Source organism: Sciurus carolinensis, chromosome 11, assembly GCF_902686445.1.
Source record: "Sciurus carolinensis chromosome 11, mSciCar1.2, whole genome shotgun sequence".
Lineage (NCBI taxonomy): Eukaryota > Metazoa > Chordata > Mammalia > Rodentia > Sciuridae > Sciurus > Sciurus carolinensis.
Window position 1 is genome coordinate 62522406 of NC_062223.1, and position 23228 is coordinate 62545633.

The 23228-nt window shown below is 35.3% G+C and overlaps 1 protein-coding gene and 1 non-coding gene across 2 annotated transcripts in view; both read left to right on the forward strand.

Annotated features, from left to right (window-relative positions):
* The window catches only part of Copb1 (COPI coat complex subunit beta 1), a 39179-nt gene that overhangs the window by 13036 nt on the left and 2915 nt on the right, over nucleotides 1-23228 (forward strand). Inside the window, 14 exon segments of the mRNA XM_047518382.1 lie at nucleotides 1810-1947; nucleotides 2834-2953; nucleotides 5032-5139; nucleotides 5238-5384; nucleotides 6459-6604; nucleotides 8673-8769; nucleotides 10643-10803; nucleotides 11881-11909; nucleotides 11912-12000; nucleotides 15201-15428; nucleotides 15573-15752; nucleotides 16994-17138; nucleotides 21387-21506; nucleotides 23066-23211. Coding sequence (XP_047374338.1) covers nucleotides 1810-1947; nucleotides 2834-2953; nucleotides 5032-5139; nucleotides 5238-5384; nucleotides 6459-6604; nucleotides 8673-8769; nucleotides 10643-10803; nucleotides 11881-11909; nucleotides 11912-12000; nucleotides 15201-15428; nucleotides 15573-15752; nucleotides 16994-17138; nucleotides 21387-21506; nucleotides 23066-23211 — 1854 coding nt within the window.
* On the forward strand, nucleotides 9065-9134 carry Trnaa-agc (transfer RNA alanine (anticodon AGC)). The gene has a single exon. It is a non-coding gene; the product is annotated as a tRNA-Ala (tRNA).

Here is a 23228-nt window from a genome sequence, read left to right on the forward strand (position 1 = left end):
ACAGTTCCAAAGATTTCAGTCCATGAGCTCTTGGCTTTGTTGTATCTGGGCCTGTGGTGAGGCCAGGACATCATGGTAGAAGTGTGTGGCAGAAGAAAACTGCTCACCTCATGATGCCAGGCAACAGAGAAAGTGACCAGGTGCAAAATATATGCTCTGAGGATTCATCCCTAGTGACTTACTTCCTCCAACTAGGCTCTATCTTTCAAAGTTTTCATCACCTCCCTCCCAGTAATGCCACTAGCTGAGGACCAAGCCTTTAACACATGAGCCTTTGGGCAACATTCCAGATCCAAACTATAACATATACTTAACAGACTATAGTATGTGTAAACAACATTTTGGTAAAACAAAAAATTTATGTAACTCACTTTATGATATTTGCTTTATTATGGTAGTCTGGAACTGAATCCATACTCTCTCTGAGGCAACCTTGTATGTTAATATGACATTGTAGGCCATTGACTAGTAGGAAGTATAAAACCAGGTAAATGAAACATATTATTGAAAGTGCTATCCCCCCCTTTTTTTCCCAGTGCTGGGGATCAAACCCAGGACTTGCACATGCTGCATATGCTAGTCAAGTGTTCCCCCACTCCTATATCCTTTGGAAGAATTTTTTATTTTTTAATGTTCTGATAAAAGGTACCATACCATCTAGTTTTGCTACTTATACTATTATAAGTTAACAAAAATACAGATTCAGGAATGGCGTTATGAAATTGGGTAGTAGAAACAAAAAAACCTATGGCAGGCACAGCTAACAGATTATAATTTTCTTTGCTTCTGCAGGAAAGGGGCCCCTCTCAACACAGGGTATTAATCATTTAGAACTGACATTTAAAATGAAATTGGAATGGTAAATATATAATTTCTCTGAATTCATGTGTATGGTTTAAGGATGCCACTGAAGTTCTTAAAAATAGTTAATACCCTGCTGTGTAGTGAATTCTTTGTTTAGTAGGGTCTAGATTATTAAGAGGGAATAATTTTTAAATCATGCCCAAGTAATAGAGATTTGACTATATATATATTTCAGGAAAATCTAATATATTAAGTTTAAAAGAGAAAAATAAGGGACATGTGCTTTACTGCTAAAGATGTCTGAATGTGTTCAGAACAGAATACAATTTTTTTAGTTTCCTCTCCAATATTGAATATGGTCCCAAATAATGGAAAATATAATTGAATGAAAAAGATTATCTTTCATGCTTGAAGAACTGGTGTTTTCCTTTTATCAGCTGTTGATTTACATCATTCATTATGTTTTCCTTTCTGACATGGTATCCAGAAGAAAAGTTTATACCAAATTTAATATCTGTCACAGTACTCAAATTAATGGGACTTGGTTAATGTGTTTGCTTTTATGTTTTACATTTTCTCTTTCATGTGTATACAGTATATATATCTTTTATCAATAAGTCGTCTAAGGCACTGGGGTTGTGACTCAGTGGTGGAGCGCTTGCCTGGCATGTGTGAAGCACTGGGTTCAGTCCTCACATAAAAATAAAGTTAAAAAAAAGTAAACTTTAAAAAAAAAAGTCATCTAAAACTCTTTTGTGAAGCAGTGAATGTACAAATTATGGTAGAATAAATAAAGGAATGAGTAGTTGTGATAGATATTTGAAATAAAAATTCTTTCTGAAATTACCAATGTTGTGTCACATTGTCTCATCCCATGTTGGTCAATATTTCTATATGTCCTTGTAAGAATATTTTTAGCTTTTGCTGGGCGTGGTGGCATATGCCTGTAATCCGAGTAACTTGGGAGGCTAACATAGGAGGATCACAAGTATGTTTGTTTTCCAGGTCTGTCATGCTAATCCATCAGAAAGGGCTCGTTTCATTCGTTGCATTTATAACTTACTACAATCATCTAGCCCTGCTGTGAAATATGAAGCTGCTGGGACATTAGTAACACTGTCAAGTGCACCAACTGCAATCAAGGTACTGCTTATTTCTTTTGGGGCCAGATTAGATATGCTGTTTTATCACTCATGATTTAGTAACATTGCAATTCACTATGTGCTTACATGGCAAAGAGCAACTACAAATTTATAAAATTATTTGCCTCGTTACAGAATCCAATCTTCTTTCTTCCTGCCTTCATATACACAGACACTAAGGATTATTAATAAATGTTATATACTAAAATATTTTAATGATTCATAGTGATCTTTTTTTTAACAATCACATTTTTAAAAAAATTTTGGACCTTTATTTTATTTATTTATTTATATGTGGTGCTGAGAATTGAACCCAGTGCCTCACACATGCCAGGCAAGCGCTTTACCACAGAGCCACCACCCCAACCCTCACAGTGATCTTTAAATGCCTGTTTTTTATGTATTATTATGTAGATGTGTTAAGCTTTGTCCTTAAAGTGAAATTTCCTTAACAGCTATACCTACCGGGATTCCCTATCTGCTTTTTTTCTTAGTTTCCACTCTTAAGTTTTTGGCTGTTAGAAAGTATTTCTGAGCCTGGTGTTGTAGCGCATACCTATAAGCCTAACCACTCAAGAGGCCGAGGCAGGAGGATCACAAGTTTGAGGTCAAGCCTAGGCAATTTCAAGAGACCCTGCCTCAAATTAAAAAATAAAAAGGACTGGAGATGTAGTTCAGTAATAGAGCACTGCTGGGTTCAATCTCTATTAACAAATTTAAGTTTTTCTGCCTGTAGTAGCCCCTTTCAGTCCACATGCCTTTGAACAAAATGCATAATAAACTTGTACAGGGGCTAATGAGTGTATTTTGGCTTCTTAGGGCTATTTTAACACTTATTTTATGACTGTGTTTATGACTTCTTAAAATGTCTTTTTTTATATATATAGGCTGCTGCTCAGTGTTACATCGATTTAATTATTAAGGAGAGTGATAACAATGTAAAGCTCATAGTTCTGGATCGATTAGTAGAGTTGAAAGAGCATCCTGCTCATGAGCGCGTCCTTCAGGTAAATGCTGTCTCAAAGAGAGAGATTCTCAATAAGCGATTATTCAAATATTAATCATTCCCAAACTTTACTATCTTAGTTAACTTAAAACTTTGAAGACTGGACAGTTTAAGTTTGTTCAACTAAAGTGAAACTCTTCTTTATGGGTTATTGTCTTTGCTATAAAACAATATTTCTAAAATACTCACTAAATGCATTACTAATCTTTGAGCAGAACAACAACAATGAAAAATTGCCATAAAGTACATTATTGGAACAGTTTGAGAAATGTGAATATAGACTGTATTTTACTTAAGAGTCTAAATAAGTGTTAAATTCTCTGAATGTGATATTTATATTGTGTTTATATAAGAAATTATCCAGAAGTGGGAATTTAGCTCAATGGTAGGTGGTTGCCTATCATGTGTGAAGCCTTGGGTTCAATCCCTAGCACCACCAAAAGAAAAGAAAAATTATCCTGTACTCTTGGGAGATATATACTAAAATGCTAGGAGAGTGATAAAGCAAATATGGCAAAATATTAACAATTGGTGAATATAGGTGAAGGGTATATAAGAATTTGGGTGAAAATCCTAAAGGTAGCCAAGTTGATAGTGGTTCCTGTAGTGGTGTTTACAGCGGCGGCGGTGGGTTACAGAATTAAATGACAGTGGGCAGCATGTTTTGAAAAACTGTTTAAAAGTCTATTTGGGAAAAAAGAGATGCAGATTCTTATAGTGGGTTTGGATGCAGCTGGAAAGACCCCTATCTTGTATAAATTGAAACTGGGAGAGACTACTATGACTACCCTTCCTACAATGGATTTCAATGTGAAGACAGTAGAATATAAAAATAGCAACTTCACAGTCTGGGATGTTGGTGATCAGGACAAAATCAGACATTTGTGGCAACATTATTTCCAAAATAACCAAAGTCTGATTTTTGTGATTGATGGTAATGACAGAGAGTCAGACCCAGGAAGAACTAACTAGAATATTAGCAGAAGATGAATTCAGAGATAGTTTTATTAGTGTTTGTAAATAAACAGAATCTTCCCAGTGTTACGAATACAGAGAGATAATGGACAACCTTGGCTTACATTCCCTCCACCAGAGGAATTGATATATTCAGGTTACATGTGCTACCAGCAGAGATGGGCTTTAAAAAGACTTGTACGGGCTCTCCAACCAGCTCAAAAACTAGAAGGAACCCAAAGCAATCCATCCCTGTGCATTGTGGCAAAGCCAACTGGCCTCCTCTGAATACATTTGCATGTGTGAGGAACCTCAGTGGCTGTGTGGCTGGGAGTGGGGGCAGCTTTCTTACTCTGTGCCTTATATACCCCACCCTATAATATAAGAAAACCAGTATTACCTTTTTAGGGGAAAAAAAAAAAAAGAATTTTTAGAACTTTTTTAACATCTTGAAAAACTTTTTAGATATAAAGCTTTATAGAAGTAAAATCATTTGTAAATTAGATTTGTGCTATTTAAAAATATTTATCACAGTTTTGAAGCATGCACTTTTAAATATTACATTTTTCTATAGAGCCAAGTAGTAATCACACTTAACATAGTTAGCAATTTCTTAATACTATCTAATACTAAGTGTAGATTCAGATTTTATAGTTGTCCCAAAAGTACCCTTTTTATTTAGTTTGTCCAGTTCATGATGATATATTGCTCTGGTTAATGTGTCCTTTCAGTCTCTTAATTTTGAGCAGTATCTTTTTTCATGACACTGATTTGTTGAAGTGAGAGAACCAGTTCTTCTTATAAAATGCCCTTCCTGCATCTGACTGGTTGCTCTTGTGGTATCATTTAACTTGTTCCTCTGACTTCTGTGTTTCCTAAAAACTGTAAATTGGATATAAAGTTTGATAGAGCCACAGTAAACATTGTCAGTTTGAATGCAACATCTGTGATGTTATTAGTTCATATTGCATTACATTGGGAAACCCAAAATGGATAGTTCTTTTACCAGTAGTAAATCTATTATTAATCAAAGGATCATGGTGATGATAAAACCATTCTGCAGTTAAGCTTTTCTTCTTGTGACCAGAAAAATTGGTGTTAATCTTTGATTGTTTGCTTTTTTAGGATCTGGTAATGGACATACTAAGAGTGTTAAGCACACCAGACTTGGAAGTACGCAAGAAAACTCTGCAATTAGCATTAGATCTTGTTTCTTCTAGGAATGTTGAAGAGGTAAAAAAAAAAAAAATAAAGGAATAAAAAATGATGCCCCTTTTTAAGTGGTCAGGCCAAACACAATGTAATTCTGACTATTTCTACTTTGTCTATAGTTGGTTATTGTCTTGAAGAAGGAAGTAATTAAAACAAATAATGTGTCTGAGCATGAAGACACTGACAAATACCGACAACTCCTTGTACGAACATTGCATTCCTGCTCTGTCCGATTTCCAGATATGGCTGCAAATGTTATTCCTGTGGTATGTAATTTTGAAGATCTTAATTTTTAAATTCACTACAAGAAATTTTTTTTTAGTTTTTAATTATTCAACAGTTAATCTGAAATGTCAACTCTCTGGAACCACAAAATCTCAAGGTAAAACCTCAGCCCTTTTTATGGGTCTTACTAAGTTGCCAAGGTCAGCCTCAAACTTGCAGCCCCCTTTTGTATTCACCACCACGAGTTTTAGTTCTGAAAGTTGAAAGAGTCAGTTGTGGGAAAAATTTAAGAACTAGAATATTTTGCTTTCTATTTATGTTAAATAAATGTGGTAGGTTATTAGTAGAAGATTTGCCTCTGAGTTTTTAATTTTCTCTAAAATGATTTTACTTATAATTTAGGATTATCTAATAGGAATTGTAGTGGGTTTTTTTGTTTTGTTTGCTTGTTTGTGTTTTGGTGGTACTGAGGTTTGAATCCAGGCTCCTTCATGCTAGGCAAGCACTTTACCACTGATCTACATCCTCAACTCTTTTCATTTTTTTTTGAGTCAGAGTCTCTCTCAATTACTGAGGCTAGCCTTGAACTTGCAAGCTTCCTGCCTCAGCTGAGTAGTTAGAATTATGGGTGTATAATACCAAGCCTAGCTTGACTTGTTGATTTCTAGATTCTCTTTTAGAAAGTGAGTTTTATAATAAACTTCAGTGCATATAGAGAAACCTTTTGTGACCTTTTTCATAATAGTACTTGTCTCTCAACTTATATTTGTTTTGTTTTTGAAACTTATTAAGTTCCTTTCTTCTCAAATTTCTTAATTTTTTTTTTTCTTTTTTGTGGGAAAGGATACTGGGGATTGAACACAGGGGTGCTTTACCACTGAGTTATATCCTCAGTCCTTTTTTATTTTTTATTTTGAAACAGTGTCTCACCAAGTTTCCGAGACTGGCCTTAAACTTGCAATCCTCCTGCTTCAGCCTCCCAAGTCTGAGATTATAGGCATGCACCACTGTTCCTCGATCTTAATTTATTTCTTGTCTTAAATCATTTTCTTCCTGAAAATAATGTAATTACTAATTCTATTCCCCCACCCCCCACCTTTTTTTTTTCCTTTTAGTTAATGGAATTTCTCAGTGACAGTAATGAAGCAGCAGCTGCTGATGTCTTGGAGTTTGTTCGCGAAGCCATTCAACGCTTTGATAGCCTGAGAATGCTGATTGTTGAGAAGATGCTTGAAGTCTTTCATGCTATTAAATCTGTCAAGTAGGTTTAAAATATATTTTGGTATAATGTCAAGTAAGCATTTTACTAATTTCTGTCTTCAAAGAGCCAATTGATAGAAAGTATAATGGAAAGAGATGGGTTTAGTGGGGCACATCTGTAATCTCAGCTACTTTGAAAGCTGAGTTAGAAGGCTGTCAATTTGAGGCCAGCCTGGGCAACTTTGTGAAACTATCTCAAAAAATAAAAAGAGTTGGGGATATAGCTCAGTGGTATGGTGCTTTGGGTTCAATACCTAGTACTGGAAAAAATTTATACATAATGGAGAGGAGCTAAATTTCCTTTTGGGTTGATTTATCTAGGTTACTCTTTTCAGATTTCTTCTAAAAAGGTGTGAATTCTAAAGTGACTAAGCATATTTTTATATATTTTTTAAGTTATATCTTTTTGGAATATAGTTATTATTTATATCTCCCTTTGGCATTTGTTGAAGAGAAAGATTGAAAATGCAACCCAAATCTGACATGTGTTTCTCTTCAGATGGCCCTTACTAATGAGAAAGGATTATTTGTTTTTTATTGTTTATGGTAGTTACTCAAACCCAGGACCTTGAGCATGTTAGGCAAATACTTTACCACTGGACTATATCCCCAGCACTGAGAAAGGATTGTTGAATGCAAATTCAGCTTCATTTTAAGAATCTGATGGCCGGCTAGGTGCCATGCACACTTGTAATCTCAGCTACCCAGGAGGCTGAGGATGAGGATGGCAAGTTTGAGGGCAGCTTAGGTAACTTAGTAAAACTCATCTCAAAAATAAAAAATAAAAAGGTCTGGGAATATGGGGATGTAGATCAATGGTAGAATGCTTGCCCAGCATGTGCAAGGCCCCAGGTTCAACTCCCAATACCACACACACACACACAAACACAAAATAATTTGATGGATGTACTATGACAGACTTACATTTTGTCCACTTAGATAAAAAGGAAGGGAACAACACAAAATTGCCTTTATAATATGAAACTATTGGTATATATGGAAGTGAGCAAAATTTGTTCCCTTTGTGAGAAAAAAAATCATATCATTGACAGCCATTAAGTCTTAAAACTTCAGTTTCTGTAACTGATTTTTTTTTTCTGAATAAATTTAAAATCTTAGGGAAAGGAAAAGTAAAGGCTTTAGCCAGTTTAACATTTGAAATTGGAGAATTTTTGCTGTGTTTTCCCCCACTGAGCATTGAACCTAGTGCCACCTGCATGCTAGGCAAGCACTGTACCACTGAACTGCCATCTCCGGCTCTTTTTACTTCATTTTGCCCAGACAGGTCTTCAACTAGACATCCTCCTGCCTCAGCCTTCCTACTAGATGGGATTATAGTCATTGTTGCTGTGTTTAGGTTTTGTTTTGCTTTGTTTTATTTTGTTTTGTTTTTCCTGTGCTAGGTATTGGATCCAGGATCTCTCACATTCCAAGCAAATGCTTCACTACTGAGCTACATGCCTCAACCCCTACTTTATGTTCTTGTCCCTCTGTATTTATTGTTCTGTTCAGCATTTTGTCTCTTCTTTTCAGTGACTACAAATAAGAAGTAAATTAGTGTTTCATTAAAGTAATACGTTTTTTTTTTAAAGAAAAATGTTTTATTCTTATAGCCAAGATAGAGTACATCTTAATATTTTCCTATATTTGCTTCTGAATTGTATTTTAAGAATTAAAACATTCTAAATGCATTTGAAAGGCATGACTGTCCCATCACTGATCTGCTGATCCTTTCTTAAATTTCCAAGTTAATGTCTGCTAAGGTAATAAAGCCAAATTTACCTTAACTGCCATGAGGGACACTTTCCTAGGAAATGTTTCAGCATTTTGTTTTTAATTCTGGGCTTATCAACTTTAGAATATTCCCAATGATGATAAGTGAGAAACATTATTTTCCTTGTGATTTTTGAAAGAATCAAAACTTATTGTTACATTCTATCTGAAACATTCTTCCATATTTAGAACTGCAGAATCTTATTTTTTCCCTTGAGCTTAAATTCACAAAGAAATATTCTGTTTCAGGATTTATTTTCAAGGTCTGTGTTTCAGATTTTGTATTCTTATCCTAGGATTTATCGAGGTGCATTATGGATCCTGGGAGAATACTGTAGTACCAAGGAAGACATTCAGAGTGTGATGACGGAGGTTCGCAGGTCCCTTGGGGAGGTATGTTTTACTTTAGTAAATCCTGCTTACTTATTTTTGGTACTGGGTATTGATTCCAGAGGTGCTTTACCACTAAGCTACATCTCTAGTCCTTTTTATTTTTTATTTGAGACAGGCTTTTGTTAAGTTGCTAAGGGTCTCCATGAGTTGCTGAGACTGCCAAGATTGGCCTCAAACTTGGGATCCTCCTGCCTCAGCCTCCCAAATCGCTGAGATTATAGGCATGCACCATCACATCCAGTGTAAATCCTGCTTTATGTAGTGATTTATGCTTCTGAAAAATCTAATGAACTGAGGACATAGCTCAGTGGTAGAGTGCTTACCTAGCATGTGAGAGGCCCTGGGTTCAATCCCCAGCATCACCAAAAAATAAAAAATCTTTTGTGTGATGATTTACATTTGTGTTTTTATTTAGTAGTGACTAGACTGAAGAACACTGAAAAATGTATTTTAATTACACAGATAATTGTGCCTCAAGAACTATGGAAAATTAGGGGTGCCTCACCCCTATGAAAGCCATACACCTACCTATATTATTTACACTTCTGGATAAGATTTTGTTCGAATAAAATATTCCATGTTCAAAAAAAGGGAAAATGGCTGATAAAATTCTGTTTTAGCCTGTTAGTTCTGAAAGAATGCCGTAGAACAAGGCTAAAATTAGGATATTTTTGTACTAGAACTGACAGTATTTCCTCATCTAAACATCCTTGTGGTAGAATACAAAGAACAATGGACTACTTGTCAGAAGACCTGGGTTATACTCTTGGTTCTGTCGATAATTAACTGTGGAACCTTGAATTTAAGTTTCTGAACTGGCTGGGCTCTAGTTTTTTAATCTATAAAATAAAAGGAATTAAAATTGGTAATGATTAAAGACTCTGGAGCACTCTCTTTTTTTTTTTCCCCTGGTACTGGGGATTAAACCTAGGGGCACTTAACCACTGAGCTACATCCCCAGCACTTTTTATTTTTTAATTTTGAGACAGGGTATTGCTAAGTTACGTAGAGCCTTGTAAAGTTGCTGAGGCTGGCTTTGAACTTGGAATCCTCCTGCCTCAACCTCTCGATTTACTGGGATTACAGATGTGCACCACCATGCCCAGTGAGAACTCTTAAATTAGACTAGCATTAAGGAATAAATACATAGTAGCCCTTTGGTTAACTAAACAGGGTAGTTAATGAACTGATTGGTACAAATGAGTCAGATTTATTTCTTTTTTTTAGAAAGATGAGTGATGTTTTGGGTTAATATTCAAGGGAAAGGATGAAGAATAAAGCCAATGTCAAACAGAAAGCAGATGCTCGCTGCTTTCTGTCAGACATTGTCGTATGCATTTTTCTAGAAAGTAACTTGGTGTGGAAATAATTAAAATTTCCATTTAACAGATTAAGAACTGGGACTCAAAGTTGTTTAATTCACTTTCTAGAACCATACAAGTAGTGTACAAGTACAGAATGAGAAATGTAAAGCCAAGAATGTCAGCCAACTCCAAAACCCCTGATCTTCCCATTGCATTATCCTGAGAAGGAAAAAAAATTAAAAGCAGAGTTAAAAATTCCATTGGGATGGTGTCTTTTTCAGAAATAATTTGACTATTTAAATGTGGTTTTACAGCTGGTCATAGCACACCTGTAATCCTAGCAACTTGGGAATCTGAGGCAGGAGGATTGCAAGTTTGAGACCAGCCTAAACTTTGAGAAAAAACCCTCTCAAATTTTTAAAAAAGGTTGAGGATGTAATTCAGGGGTATTAAAAAACAAAAAACAAACAAACAAACAAAAAAAAAAACCTAGCCCTAATACTACAAAAAATAAGTAAATAAACAAATAAATGTAATTTTGCTTGCTAATTTTTCCAATTGATTTTTAGATCCCAATTGTAGAGTCAGAAATAAAGAAAGAAGCTGGGGAATTAAAACCTGAAGAAGAAATAACTGTGGGGCCAGTTCAAAAATTGGTTACTGAAATGGGCACCTATGCAACTCAGAGTGCCCTCAGCAGTTCTAGACCCACCAAGAAAGAGGAAGACAGGTAATTTATGGCCCCTGTGCCCTGCCGGCTGAACTATTTTTATTATAACTCTCATGTATAAAACAGTTGCGTAATTTCTTTTATTAGTTTCCTTTTGTGACCAAAATGAAAGTCTGTGCCATTTAAAGTACGTGAATGAAGGAAGATGTTTAAGTTTTCCCTCATTAATTGTGTTGATGGTTTTAATTCTCCGCTCTTCTGTTTTCCTGTTTTCATTGAAGTAAATGTGTTCTGTTTAAAGTAAAATTATTTTACTCACATGGAAAATGTGAAGTGAAGGTAAGTATGATATTTGAATTTGACAATTAGTATCTGGAAAGATATTTTGAAGATTTTCATTTCTTCTTCTTATTTTTTTTGTTTTGCTCTCCTTTTTTATGATGAAGATGATGAAATGATGCCTAAAATTTATTGAATACTTATTATATGCTAAGCATTGTGCTAAGTAGTTTGTCTCATATGGTCTTGACAAGAACCCTTTGAAAGGAAGAGATTTTTTTTTTTTTTTCGTGGTGCTGGGGATGGAACCCAGGGCCTTGTGCTTGCAAGGCAAGTACTCTACTGACTGAGCTGTCTCCCCAGCTGACAAGAACCCTTAGAGATAGAGTATATCATTTCCATTTTATAGAAGAAAAATTTGAGACTTAGAGAATTTTGTAACCTACCCAGTAAATAAATAGATTTGAAGGTAGATCATTAGCGCCAATATATATACCCTTTCCTTTTTAAATTTTTTAAATTTTGAAACAGGGTCTCGTTAAATTGCTTAGGGCCTTACTAAATTGCTGAGGCTGGCCTCAGCCTCTGGAGTCTCTGGTATTATAGGCCTGGGACCATATGCCTGGCTACATATACCCTTAACCAAACATTTTTTTATTTTCATTCATTTGGCTCTTGAGTCATTTGAAGACTCAAGAGTCATTTGAAGTTAATGTCATGTGTTCTTTTTCTTTTTGAGAGTTAAAGAAGGATTTAACTGCAGGGTGGCAGTGAAGGTGACTTATTTGAATCATTCATACAAAAACTGCATGCTGCTTAAGAAGTTAGTGGTTTTCATTTTCCTTGATTGGTTTGCAGACCTCCCCTGAGAGGATTCCTTCTGGATGGAGATTCTTTGTTGCTGCCTCCCTTGCCACTACTCTAACCAAGATTGCATTGCGCTATGTAGCTTTGGTTCCAGAGAAGAAAAAACAAAATGTAAGTTAATTTATTCTACATTTACCCAACAGTTGATTATTGAGCACCAATAGTCAGTGAGAAACTCATAAGATAATGCTTAAGTTCCTATAATGAAAGCTCATTGTTTAATAGACATAATGGACATAATAGTACAATATAATTGAAAAAAATGATAAAGCAATATAATAATGATAACGTGTTTAGTATAGTGAAAGAGACGTGATGGTTTGTGAAGTTACTTCTTTTGTTTTGATTAATCAAGGATCATTCAAGGAAATGCCCTTCTCTCCCCAGAATCTTCATCCAGTCCATTCATTATTTTATCCCAGAATGTCTCTCAGATCGTTCTCATCTGTATTTCATACCTTTATCATAGTTTCTGACCATTATCCTACATTCGTACTCACATGTTATGAACTCTATGATACATTGCAGTTTTTATTTTAAATAGTTCTTTTTTTTTCATAATTTTTTTCCCCCGTTTTCTTCTTTTTCCAGTGTTTGGACCATTGTGGGGAGGGACATGCTTAGCTTAGCCAACTATTGAGAGCTGGAAACAGGACAAAGTTCAAGAATCTTCCTGGGTGGGGTGCTGCTTTTTTTCCTTCGTTTTTTTATTTTATTTTTTTGTAGTTGTAGATGGACAACCTGCTTTTGTTTGCTTTTTTATGTGTTGCAAAGGATTGAGCCCAGTGCCTCACAAGTGCTAGGCTAGCACTCTACCACTGAGCTACAGCCCTAGCTCTTTCCTTCATTTTTTAATTTTGGTAAAATGTATGTAACAAAAAATTTACTATTTTAACCACTTCAGGTATACAGTTAAGTAACAAAAGTTCAGTGACATTAAATTCATTCACATTGTTATGCAGCCGTCCCTCTCCAGTGCTTATTCATCATCCCAAACTGACACTTTGTATCTAGTAAACAGTAACTCTCCATTCCTTCATGTCCCCTTTCTATCCATGTAGATTTGCCTATTCTAGGTAGCTCATATTAGTGGAATCATTAACTTTTTGTCCTTTTGTGTCTGATTTATTTCACTTAATCTAACATCTTCAAGGTTCTTTTATGTCATAGTATATATCAGAATTACCTTGCTTTTTAAGACTGAATAATACTCCATTGTGTGCATGTTTCTTTATCCATTTGTCTATCATAATATAGTCAATTATCTTTGAAAGATTTGTTTCTTTTTTTTCTTCTTTGTAGTGCTGGGCAAACCCAGAACCTCATATGGTAGCAACTGAGCTACAACTCCCAACTACACAGCTCATTTTATTTTTGAGACAGGGTCTTATTCAGTTGTCAAAACTGTCTGAAGATCCTCCTGCCTCCTAAGTAACTGGGGGTAGATGGGATTCAAGACATGCTCTGCCCTGCCCAGCTGAAAGATATTTTTTTAAGTGAGAAAGAAGTCTTATATTTATCATTTATAGTGCTTTTCTTTTTTTTGTGTGTCACAAAATTCAGATTTCTGTCTTCTTTTTAAACAACTTGATCATGCTTATAATGCAAATGTGCTGGTGAGGAATTCTTTCAACTTTCATTTTTCTTAAACTTCTTATTTTGCTTTCATTTTAAAAAATCTTTCCAAGGAACCAGATATGTTGGTGCATGCCTATAATCCTAATGACTCAGGAGGCTGAGGCAGGAGAATTGCAAATTTGAGGCCAGCCTCAGCAACTTAGTGAGGCCCTAAGCAACTTAATGAGACCCTGTCTCAAAAAAAAAAAAAAATAGAAAGGACTTAGTGGTTAAGCATCCCTGGTACCCACCCACCCCCCAAAAATCTTGCCATGATAAAATTATGGGTGTTTTTATTTTATTTGTGTTCATTTCTTTTAAAAAATTTATCACTAAAATAAACAAGGAATGACATAATCAAAACTATGAAAGGGGCTGGGAATGTAACTCAGTGGAGTGCTTGCCTCACATGTGTGAGGCTCTGGGTTCAATCTTCAGCACCACATGAAAATAAATAAAATAAAGGTATTATGTTCAGTTTGGCAAGGGCATAGAGCATCTGGGTCAGAATGCTACATGCGACTGAAAAAATAAGCTGTAGTTCACTTGTGGAAGACTTTGAATAGCAGACCATGTAATGTGGACTTCAGTATGAAGATGAAGGGAAATCATTGAAGGTATTTACATGCAGAGTAAAATGCTTGTGCAGTATAGAAATTAAGATAGCAGTAGGTGATCACAGTTAGCATCACTAGTAGTGGAACAACCTATTATGTGCTTCCTGATACAGTGTATTTAGGAATGTAAAACAATGTATCTGGTATTTTAGCCATAATGGTGGACTATTCTATTAAAAAGAAAAATAAGAGGTCTGGGTTCTTTGAGAAAGTCAGTGTAATTAAAAACAAAGAGGAAACTAGTCTATATTAAAAGGGACTAAACAGAATAATAGCCAAATAAAATGCATGAAGCTGATCTTGGATTTAAAAAATAAATACATTTCAAGGGGTTTGTAGCTCAGTGGTTGAGCACTTGCCTAATGCCTGTGAGGCACTGGGTTTGATCCTCAGCAGCACATAAAAATAAATAAGTAAAATAAAGGTATTGTGTCCATCTACAACTTAAAAAAATATACATTTTAAAAAATTAAAAAACATTTTGATACATTATAGGAAGATATATTTGATTTCAAAATATAGATCTATTTTGGGATTGTTAAATTTCTCAGGTAAGAAAATAATATTGTTGTTTGACCAGAAGCTGTCCTAATTCTTAGGAGATGGATGCTAATGCAGTTATGAGATAAAGAACCTTACTTTCATATGGTCAACCAAAAAATAAATATTTGTATATGAGAGAATAAGAAAGCATATGTGGCAAAATGTCAACAATTAGTGAAGTATATCATTCTTTTAACTTTCTGTAGTTAGGATAAAAGGGAAAACCATTAAAAGGCATTGCTGTATTTCAATGTATGATAAATCCACAAAAGTGCTTTGTGGAGTTTTTGTTGATTTTTCAGTCCCCATATTTGAGGCTATTAATGAAAATCTTAAAAGGTGGCAGTTAGAATTTAAAAGGAGAAGTATGCAAAAAAGATACTGTGGAGATAACATAAAGGATTTGAAGTCTTATTCAAGTGAAACGAAAAATTAGGTTTATTTCTTGAGTTATGAGTTATTTCTTGAATTATAAAGTGACATTACTGCAATTGGAGAATCATGACACAATGATCAATTTTTCTATTTTTCTAGTCTTTTGTTGCTGAGGCTATGTTGCTCATGGCAACTATCCTTCATTTGGGAAAATCCTCTCTTCCTAAGAAGCCAATTACCGATGATGATGTAGACAGAATTTCCCTGTGCCTCAAGGTCTTATCTGAATGTTCACCTTTAATGAATGACATTTTTAATAAGGAATGCAGACAGTCCCTTTCTCAGATGTTATCTGCCAAACTTGAAGAAGAGAAACTATCTCAAAAGGTAAATAAACATAAGGTCATAAAAGTACTTTGTGGGTTTTTGTTGTTGATTTTTCAGTCTCCATGTGATGGGGCTGTTCCTATTAAAGGCCTGTAAAAAACTGCCTTTCCATGTAAAGCCATGTGTCTTGTTTTCTCAACACAGAAAGAGTCTGAAAAGAGAAATGTGACAATACAGCCTGATGACCCCATTTCCTTCATGCAACTGACTGCTAAGAATGAAATGAACTGCAAGGAAGATCAGTTTCAACTGAGTTTGTTGGCAGCAATGGGTAACACACAGAGGAAAGAAGCTACAGATCCCCTAGCATCTAAACTTAACAAGGTAACAAAGTCTCAAATATACTGTGAATTATTTAAATTAACTACTTAAGAAAGTAGTAATCAAATATCTGGGTGCAGGGGCACACATCTGTAATTCCGGTGACTTGAGAGACTGAGGCAAGAAGATCACAAGTTCCAGGCCAGCCTTAGCAACTTATCGTGGCTCTAAGCAACTTAATGAATCCCTGTCTCAAAATTAAAAAAAACAAAAAGATTTGGGGGTTAGCTCAGTGGTAAGCATCCTGGGTTAAATCTCCAATACCAAAAAAAGAAAGAAAAAAAGTAATAATCAGTGGAAGGGTAAACAGGAGGATCTAAGTTTGAGGCCTGCTATTTTGTTTCGTTTTGTTTTTGTAGTGCTGGGAGTTGAACCAAAGACCTCACATGCTAGGCAAGCATTCTACCACTGTGCCAGCCCTGTCCTGCCATTTTTTATATGTTTATTGGCTATTTGTATAACTTCTTTAATTGATCTGTTTTCTTTTTTGTTGTCTATGCTTTTGATGACATTATTACATTTTTTAAGTGCTATACCTTGGGAGTTGTTTTAAATTTTGGAGGGGCATTTTCAATTTTATCTTGGTGACCTTATCTCTTGCTGTTATGATCCATTTACTTCTTGAGCTTGAGTAGAAGAGACTACCACATTATCTTAATTTTATTTGGCTCCTGAGTTTCAGAGACCAAATTTTGAGCTTAGATATTTACTAAGAGGTCTAACTGAAAATGTATCCAAATGTATTCATTTGTTGAGTTGAGACAGTGTTTAATGTATTTGCTAAACATATTTAATGTCTTTCTGCTACTGAACTACTAACTACTAATCAAATACCTTATATGGAGTTAATTAATAAAATACCTTAAATGGCATTAACTTAAAAAATAGATGGACTGGAGTTGTAGATCAGTGGTAGAGCTCATGCTTAGCATGTACAAGGCTTTGGGTTCAATCTCCAGCACTAAAACAAAATAAAAACCAATAGATGCCTGGATATCATCTTTTAAATTAGAGTTGTAAATTCTGTATTGTTTAACTTTTTAAGCTTTAGGACCTGTTATTTCTAATTTTCCTGTTTCAATTTCCATTTCTGTATTATGTAACCATTTTATTATACCTATCTCAAAATATCTTTTCTAATCTGAGCACATCAATTACCAAACTTAATCATTTGACTAAGATATGTTGGTTAAATTGCGTCATTCCCGTGATTATGTCTATTATGTTTATTTTTGTTTTGACAGGTCACTCAGTTGACAGGTTTCTCTGATCCTGTATATGCAGAAGCTTATGTTCATGTCAATCAGTATGATATTGTCCTGGATGTACTTGTTGTGAACCAAACCAGTGATACTTTGCAGAACTGCACATTAGAGTTAGCTACTCTAGGTAAGGAAATTTATCATAAGTGCATAGGTTTCGGTATAAGAATTTTTTTTTTTTAATTGGTTCTTCTTAGTTGTACATGACAGTAGAATCCATTTTGATAAAATTATACAAGCATGGACTATAACTTATTCTAAATTGGACCCCCCCCCTTTTTTTTGGATCAAGTAATGTCTTTAATGAAGAGAAACTGCAGCTTCAAAATGTAAAGTGATTTTTTTACTCAAAAAGAGAGAGCTAATACTCTTCTATTTAGTATAAGGGAATAAAACGCTCCAGACTCAAAGACTGCACTATCCCTATTATTATTAACATTATTTTGCTAGGAGTTACACACAACTTTAAATACACAGCTTCAACAGAAATAGACCACCTTCAGTAACAAACAAAAAAATTGCCCAAGCTTGGTTTTCTTCCTAGCTTTCTAAGTTGCATGCATTTTTGACATTTTTTTTTAAACGGTAAAAACAAAAATGGTCAGAAAACAAAAATCAAATATGCACGAAAAGCATTATTTAACTAAACATCAGCCTATGCACATGAGTTCTTTTTCTTCCTCAGAACATAATGATGTTCCTGAAGATACAAATCCTGTCTTAATCATTTTTGTTTCTTTTGTAAAATCAAGCCCTGTCTTAGGCCTTAGGCATATGTTAAAATTATATGTGTGTGTGTGTGGTATATGTATATACATGTGTGTGTATGTGTGTATATACAGAGAGAGAAAAAAAAATTTTAAATACTTTACTAGTCCAGTGCCTGGACTTCTTGGACCAAAAGGCACCATCTGTAAGGCTTCTGTGAAATGAAATATGTAAAAACTATGTAGTTCCAGATGTAAATGTTAAAATTCGGTCACCAGGCACATTAACCCTTAGAAGTTGCCTCCTTGGCCTGTGCTATCCAAATTAATGCCCACTGGGGTGTGAACCCTTAAGTTGACTTAAGCAGTCTCCAGAGAGGGCGATGGCAGAGCTGTGATTCTTGGATGTCTATTCAACTTCTTACAGATCAAATAATGTCTTTAATGAAGAGAAAACTGGGTTGTAGCTGGGTTGCTGGGAAATGCAAAGGCATTGGGCGGTGCCCAAGTTTCCAGGCAAGGCTAGGAACACAGAACTACTTGTGAAATAAAGCCAAGCAGGCCCAGGTTCTTGGAACCGATAAGGCTCGCCCAGAGCCACAGCTGTCCCACCAACACAGGGAGTCTGGCTGGACCATTTTCTACCCATTCCTACCAAAGGCCCACTTCAACGCATACACAAAGCCCTTGTACTGAGCCAGGATGGGACTCTCCCTCTCCATGTAGGGGACCACCCACACCTCCACCGGCCTGTGAGGCGGCTGATTACAAATGCCACCTTTAGAGTGTCACTTGAAAATCTGGCCTCAAAGAAGTTCATGTAAAGATACCACTTGGATCAAAAAAATCAGGAAGTCGAGCAGGTGGGTAGAAGCACCTGGACCAGCAGGTTGGCTTTCTCGAACATCAGGCACAGCACCTGGTCCATGAGCTTGTTGTTTTCTGGTGCAGAGCATGATTCTGGATCAGTCCCTACATCATGACTGCCAAAGCGTCCATCCCAGCAAAGCCTTGGTGGACCTCGCTCCCTGCCTTGGACCCTATTCTTATCAGTGGACACGATGGTGGGATTCACTTAGGTACATATGTGTACATAGGAAAAATTACATTAGATTTATTCTACTGTCTTTACTATTCCTATCCCTTTCCCTTCCCTTCATTGCCTGTTGTCTAATCTGAACTTCTGTTCTCCACCCACCCTTAATTGTGGTTTAGCTTCCACATATCAGTGAAAACATTCAACCTTTGGTTTTTTGGGATTGGCTTATTTCACTTAGCATGGTTGTCTTCAGATCCATGCATTTACTGGCAAATGTTATAAAGTCATTCTTCTTTATGACTGAAAGATATTCCATTGTGTATATATACCGGTTTCTTTCCATTCATCTGTTGATGGGGATCTAGGTTGGTTCCATAGCTTAGCTATTGTGTGCTGCTATAAACATTGATATGGCTGTGTCACTTTAGAATGCTGAATTTAAATCCTTTGGATATATGCCAAGGAGTGAGATAACTAGTAGGTCAAATGATGGTTCTATTGCTGGTTTTTTGAGGAATTGCCATACTGCTTTACAGAGGGGTTGTACCATTTTGCAGTCTTACCAATAGTGTATGAGCATTCCCTTTTCCCCACATCCTCACCAATATTTGTTGTTACTTGTATTGTTGATAATTGCCATTCAGACTGTTGTGAGATAGAATCTTAGTGAAGTTTTAATTTGCATTTCTCTAATTGCTAGAGATGTTGAACCTCTTTTATATATTTGTTCACTATTCCTGTTTCTTTTGAAAAAGGTCTCTTCAGTTTCTTTGCCAATTTATTGATTGGGTTATTTGGTGTTAAGCTTTTTGAGTTCTTTGTATATTGTGGAAATTAACACCCTATCTGAGGTGCACATGGCAAAATTTTTCTCCCATTCTGTAGGCTCTCTCTTCACACTTTTGTTTCTTTTGCTGTGAAGAAGTTTTTAGTTTGAAACCTTTCCATTTATTGATTTTTTTTTTTTTTTTTTTTTCTGGGTGCTGGGGATCGAACCCAGGGCCTTGTGCTTACAAGGCAAGCACTCTACCGACTGAGCTATCTCCCGAGCCCCCCATTTATTGATTTTTAAATTTTATTTCTTGTGCTTTAGGAGTCTTGTTAAGGAAGTCAATTCCTAAGCCAATATGTTGAAGTGTTCAGCCTATATTTTCTTTTAGTATGTGCAGGGTTTCTGGTCTAATTCCTAGATCTTTGATCCACTTAGAGTTGATTTTTGTGCAGCGCAAGAGATAGGGGTTAACTTTTATTCTGTTACATATGGATTTCCAGTTTTCCCAGCACCTTTTGTTGAAGAGGCTGTCTTTTCTCCAGTATGTTTTTGGTGCCTTTGTCTAATGTAAGGTAACAGTATTTTTGTGGGTTTGTCTCTGTGTCTCCTGTTCCATTGGTCTTTTTGCCAGTATTGCTGCCAATACCATGCTGTTTTGTAGGTATAGCTCTGTAGTATAATTTAAGGTCTGGTATTGTGATACCTCCCGCTTTGTTTTTCTTGCTAAGGTTCACTTCAGCTATTCTAGGCCTCTTGTTTTTCCAAGTGAATTTTATGACAGTTTTTTCTATTTCTATGAAGAATGTCATTGGAATTTTGATGGGAATTGCATTGAATCTGTATAGTTCTTTTGGTAGCACAACCATTCTGACAGTATTGATTCTGCCTATTCAAAAACATGGGAGGTCTTTCCATCTTCTAAGATCTTCCTCAATTTCTTTCTTAAGTGTTCTGTAGTTTTTCATTATAGTGATCCTTTACAAAAGTCCTTTGTGGTAGTTTGAATTTTACGTTTAAAATTTAGACTTCAGTTTTCTGAACTTTTGTCATAATGACCATGCTTATGCTCTTGGCTCATTCAAATAGGTTCATTTCTGAGTTTGATCTAGCAAATGCCATTTTTTCTAGATATATTAAGAGCTGTTTAAGTAACCAGATTTGCCAAGTAACTCACTTAATTTTAGTTTTAATTGTCTTAGTTCAGAATTAGATATTTTGTAAATTCCATTACCTACCACATGTAGCTAAACTAATGCATCATTATTGCAATTAGCAGGGTGATGTCTTTTTTCTTCTTAATAAAGACACTTGAATCAAACTTTCTCTGACCACTTATCCATCTGGTTTTGAAAATGTGAATTGTATACAGGAACAAGTGTACGGTCCTCAGCAAATTCCATATGGCTTATGTAACATTTAAGGGTTTCGAGGTATTAAGGGAAAACACAATTTTGCCCTGTCTTCCTCAGTATAGCTTGATGCCTATATACACGGAACTGTCTCTAAGAATTTCTTTTTACAGATTGTTTTATCTTTCATTATAAATGAGTACATAGTTTAAGATTTAAACTTTTTGAGAAGTTTGTATTCATTCACTGAAATCAAATGGTATACTTAAAGTGCCTCTCCACACACATAAATTAAACAGACTTATTCTGAGATGGCTATTACTTTTTAAAAGAAAATGTACAGATTGGTATGAATAGTAAGGATATTAAATGATTTATTTATTTTCTCTTCATAATATTTGAATCATGTTCTTCTCATGTTAGAAACCTAAGTTTTATATATTTTAATGTTTTGTGGCACATACATATAATTTTTTTTAAACCACATTCAAAATCTTTCTCTATCTAGGGGATCTGAAACTTGTGGAAAAGCCATCTCCTTTGACTCTTGCTCCTCATGATTTTGCAAATATTAAAGCTAATGTCAAAGTAGCATCAACAGAAAATGGAATAATTTTTGGCAATATAGGTAAGAAACTGTTCTATGGCATGTGATGTTTGAATATTTTTATTCAGGAATTTCTGTAGGGGAGTAGCTGTTGACATGACTTGAAGATAGGACTTGAATCTATCTATGTATCACTTATGGGGCACTCTATGGTATCAGGTATATATTGTTCTAGATGTGTAGAAATGAACCAGACAGAGTCAGTGTCCTCAAGAAACTACTAGGCAAATGAACAAGATAGATATTATGTATTAGAATATAATGTAATAAGCTTAGTTGAAAAAACGACATGCTTTAGGATCATACAGGAAAAGAAATGCTAACAGTAGAGAAAGTCTTATAAAGAAAGAGAGTGTTTTATCAAAATATAGCATTTAAATTGAGTCTGAAACTTCATGTAAGCACTTATGGGCAAGCACACAGCTATTTCAAACTTAGAGATTAGTTTGTACAGAAGCATTCAGTCAGGAATCATTTTTTTAAACAATTTTAAAAGATCAGTGTTCTACAGATAGATAAGGAGGCAGCTGGAACAGATACAAATAACGTGGTGCACCTAGAGTTTAGTAACCATCTCCTTAATACCTTAAGAAGTATCTGAAACTGTAGGAGATCAAGTAACATTAAGTCTGAAAAGTGGGCTCCTTTGGATTTGTCAGTCAGTGATCTTAATACATTTCTTATGGCATGTTCAGTTGAAGACTGAACTGGAGTTGAAGAAACAAAAGTAGTGAGTGTAAACTATTCTGAATGTAGGCCCTTGGCTTTCATAGGAATAAGAGAGGGTAATAGCCAGAAGAGAATGCAAGGATTTTTTTTTTTTTTTTTAATGAAAAGAGATCCTCATATATATGTATGTACTGTAGGGAAAAAAGTTGATAGAGAATGGGAAGATAAAGACCAAGACTGAAAGAGGTAACAGTCAGTGGAGTGAAGTCCTGAACCATAGCAAGAATCACAAATGGCTGGAAGATTAATCTTGAAAAGAGGCAGCACTTCTGATATGAAAGGGAAGGAGGTGAGGGTGGATTCCAAGAGAGAGAGATCACTTTTCTCTGAAAGTAGAAAGAATAGGGGAATGTCAAGAGAAGACACTTGAAAGAGGAAAGGTAGACTCCAATTCGATTTTGACTTTTTACTGTGGAAAAGACAGTCATTGAAGCAAATAATTTTGTTTTATAAATTTTACAAATTTTGGTTCAGCAATTTTCATTCAAAAATATTAATTGGAACCTACTATGGATACACTGTCCTACTTGTGTATCCACTCTGTAGTGCCTATCATTACATCTACTATATAAGTACTCAATGAATTGAATTATTTATTTAAGAGCAACCAAAAAGAGTATGCCTGAGTTTGGATCCTGGCCTCACCACTGATCTGTTGGATCACCTTGAGTAACTTATTTTTCTTCTGTGCTTTTGTTTCCTCATCTGTACAGTGTAAAACAGTATTATCAGATAGGATCTATTGTGTTAAACAGATAGTGTTTGTAAAGCACTTAGAATAGTATTTTAAAATTTTTTGAACTGAAATTCGACCTTGTGATTAAGGTTCTTTTTGTGTATGTGTATTATAGTTTATGATGTCTCTGGAGCAGCAAGTGACAGAAATTGTGTGGTCCTCAGTGATATCCACATTGACATCATGGACTATATCCAGCCTGCAACTTGCACTGATGCTGAATTCCGCCAGATGTGGGCCGAATTTGAATGGGAAAACAAAGTTAGTCCTTGGGAGAC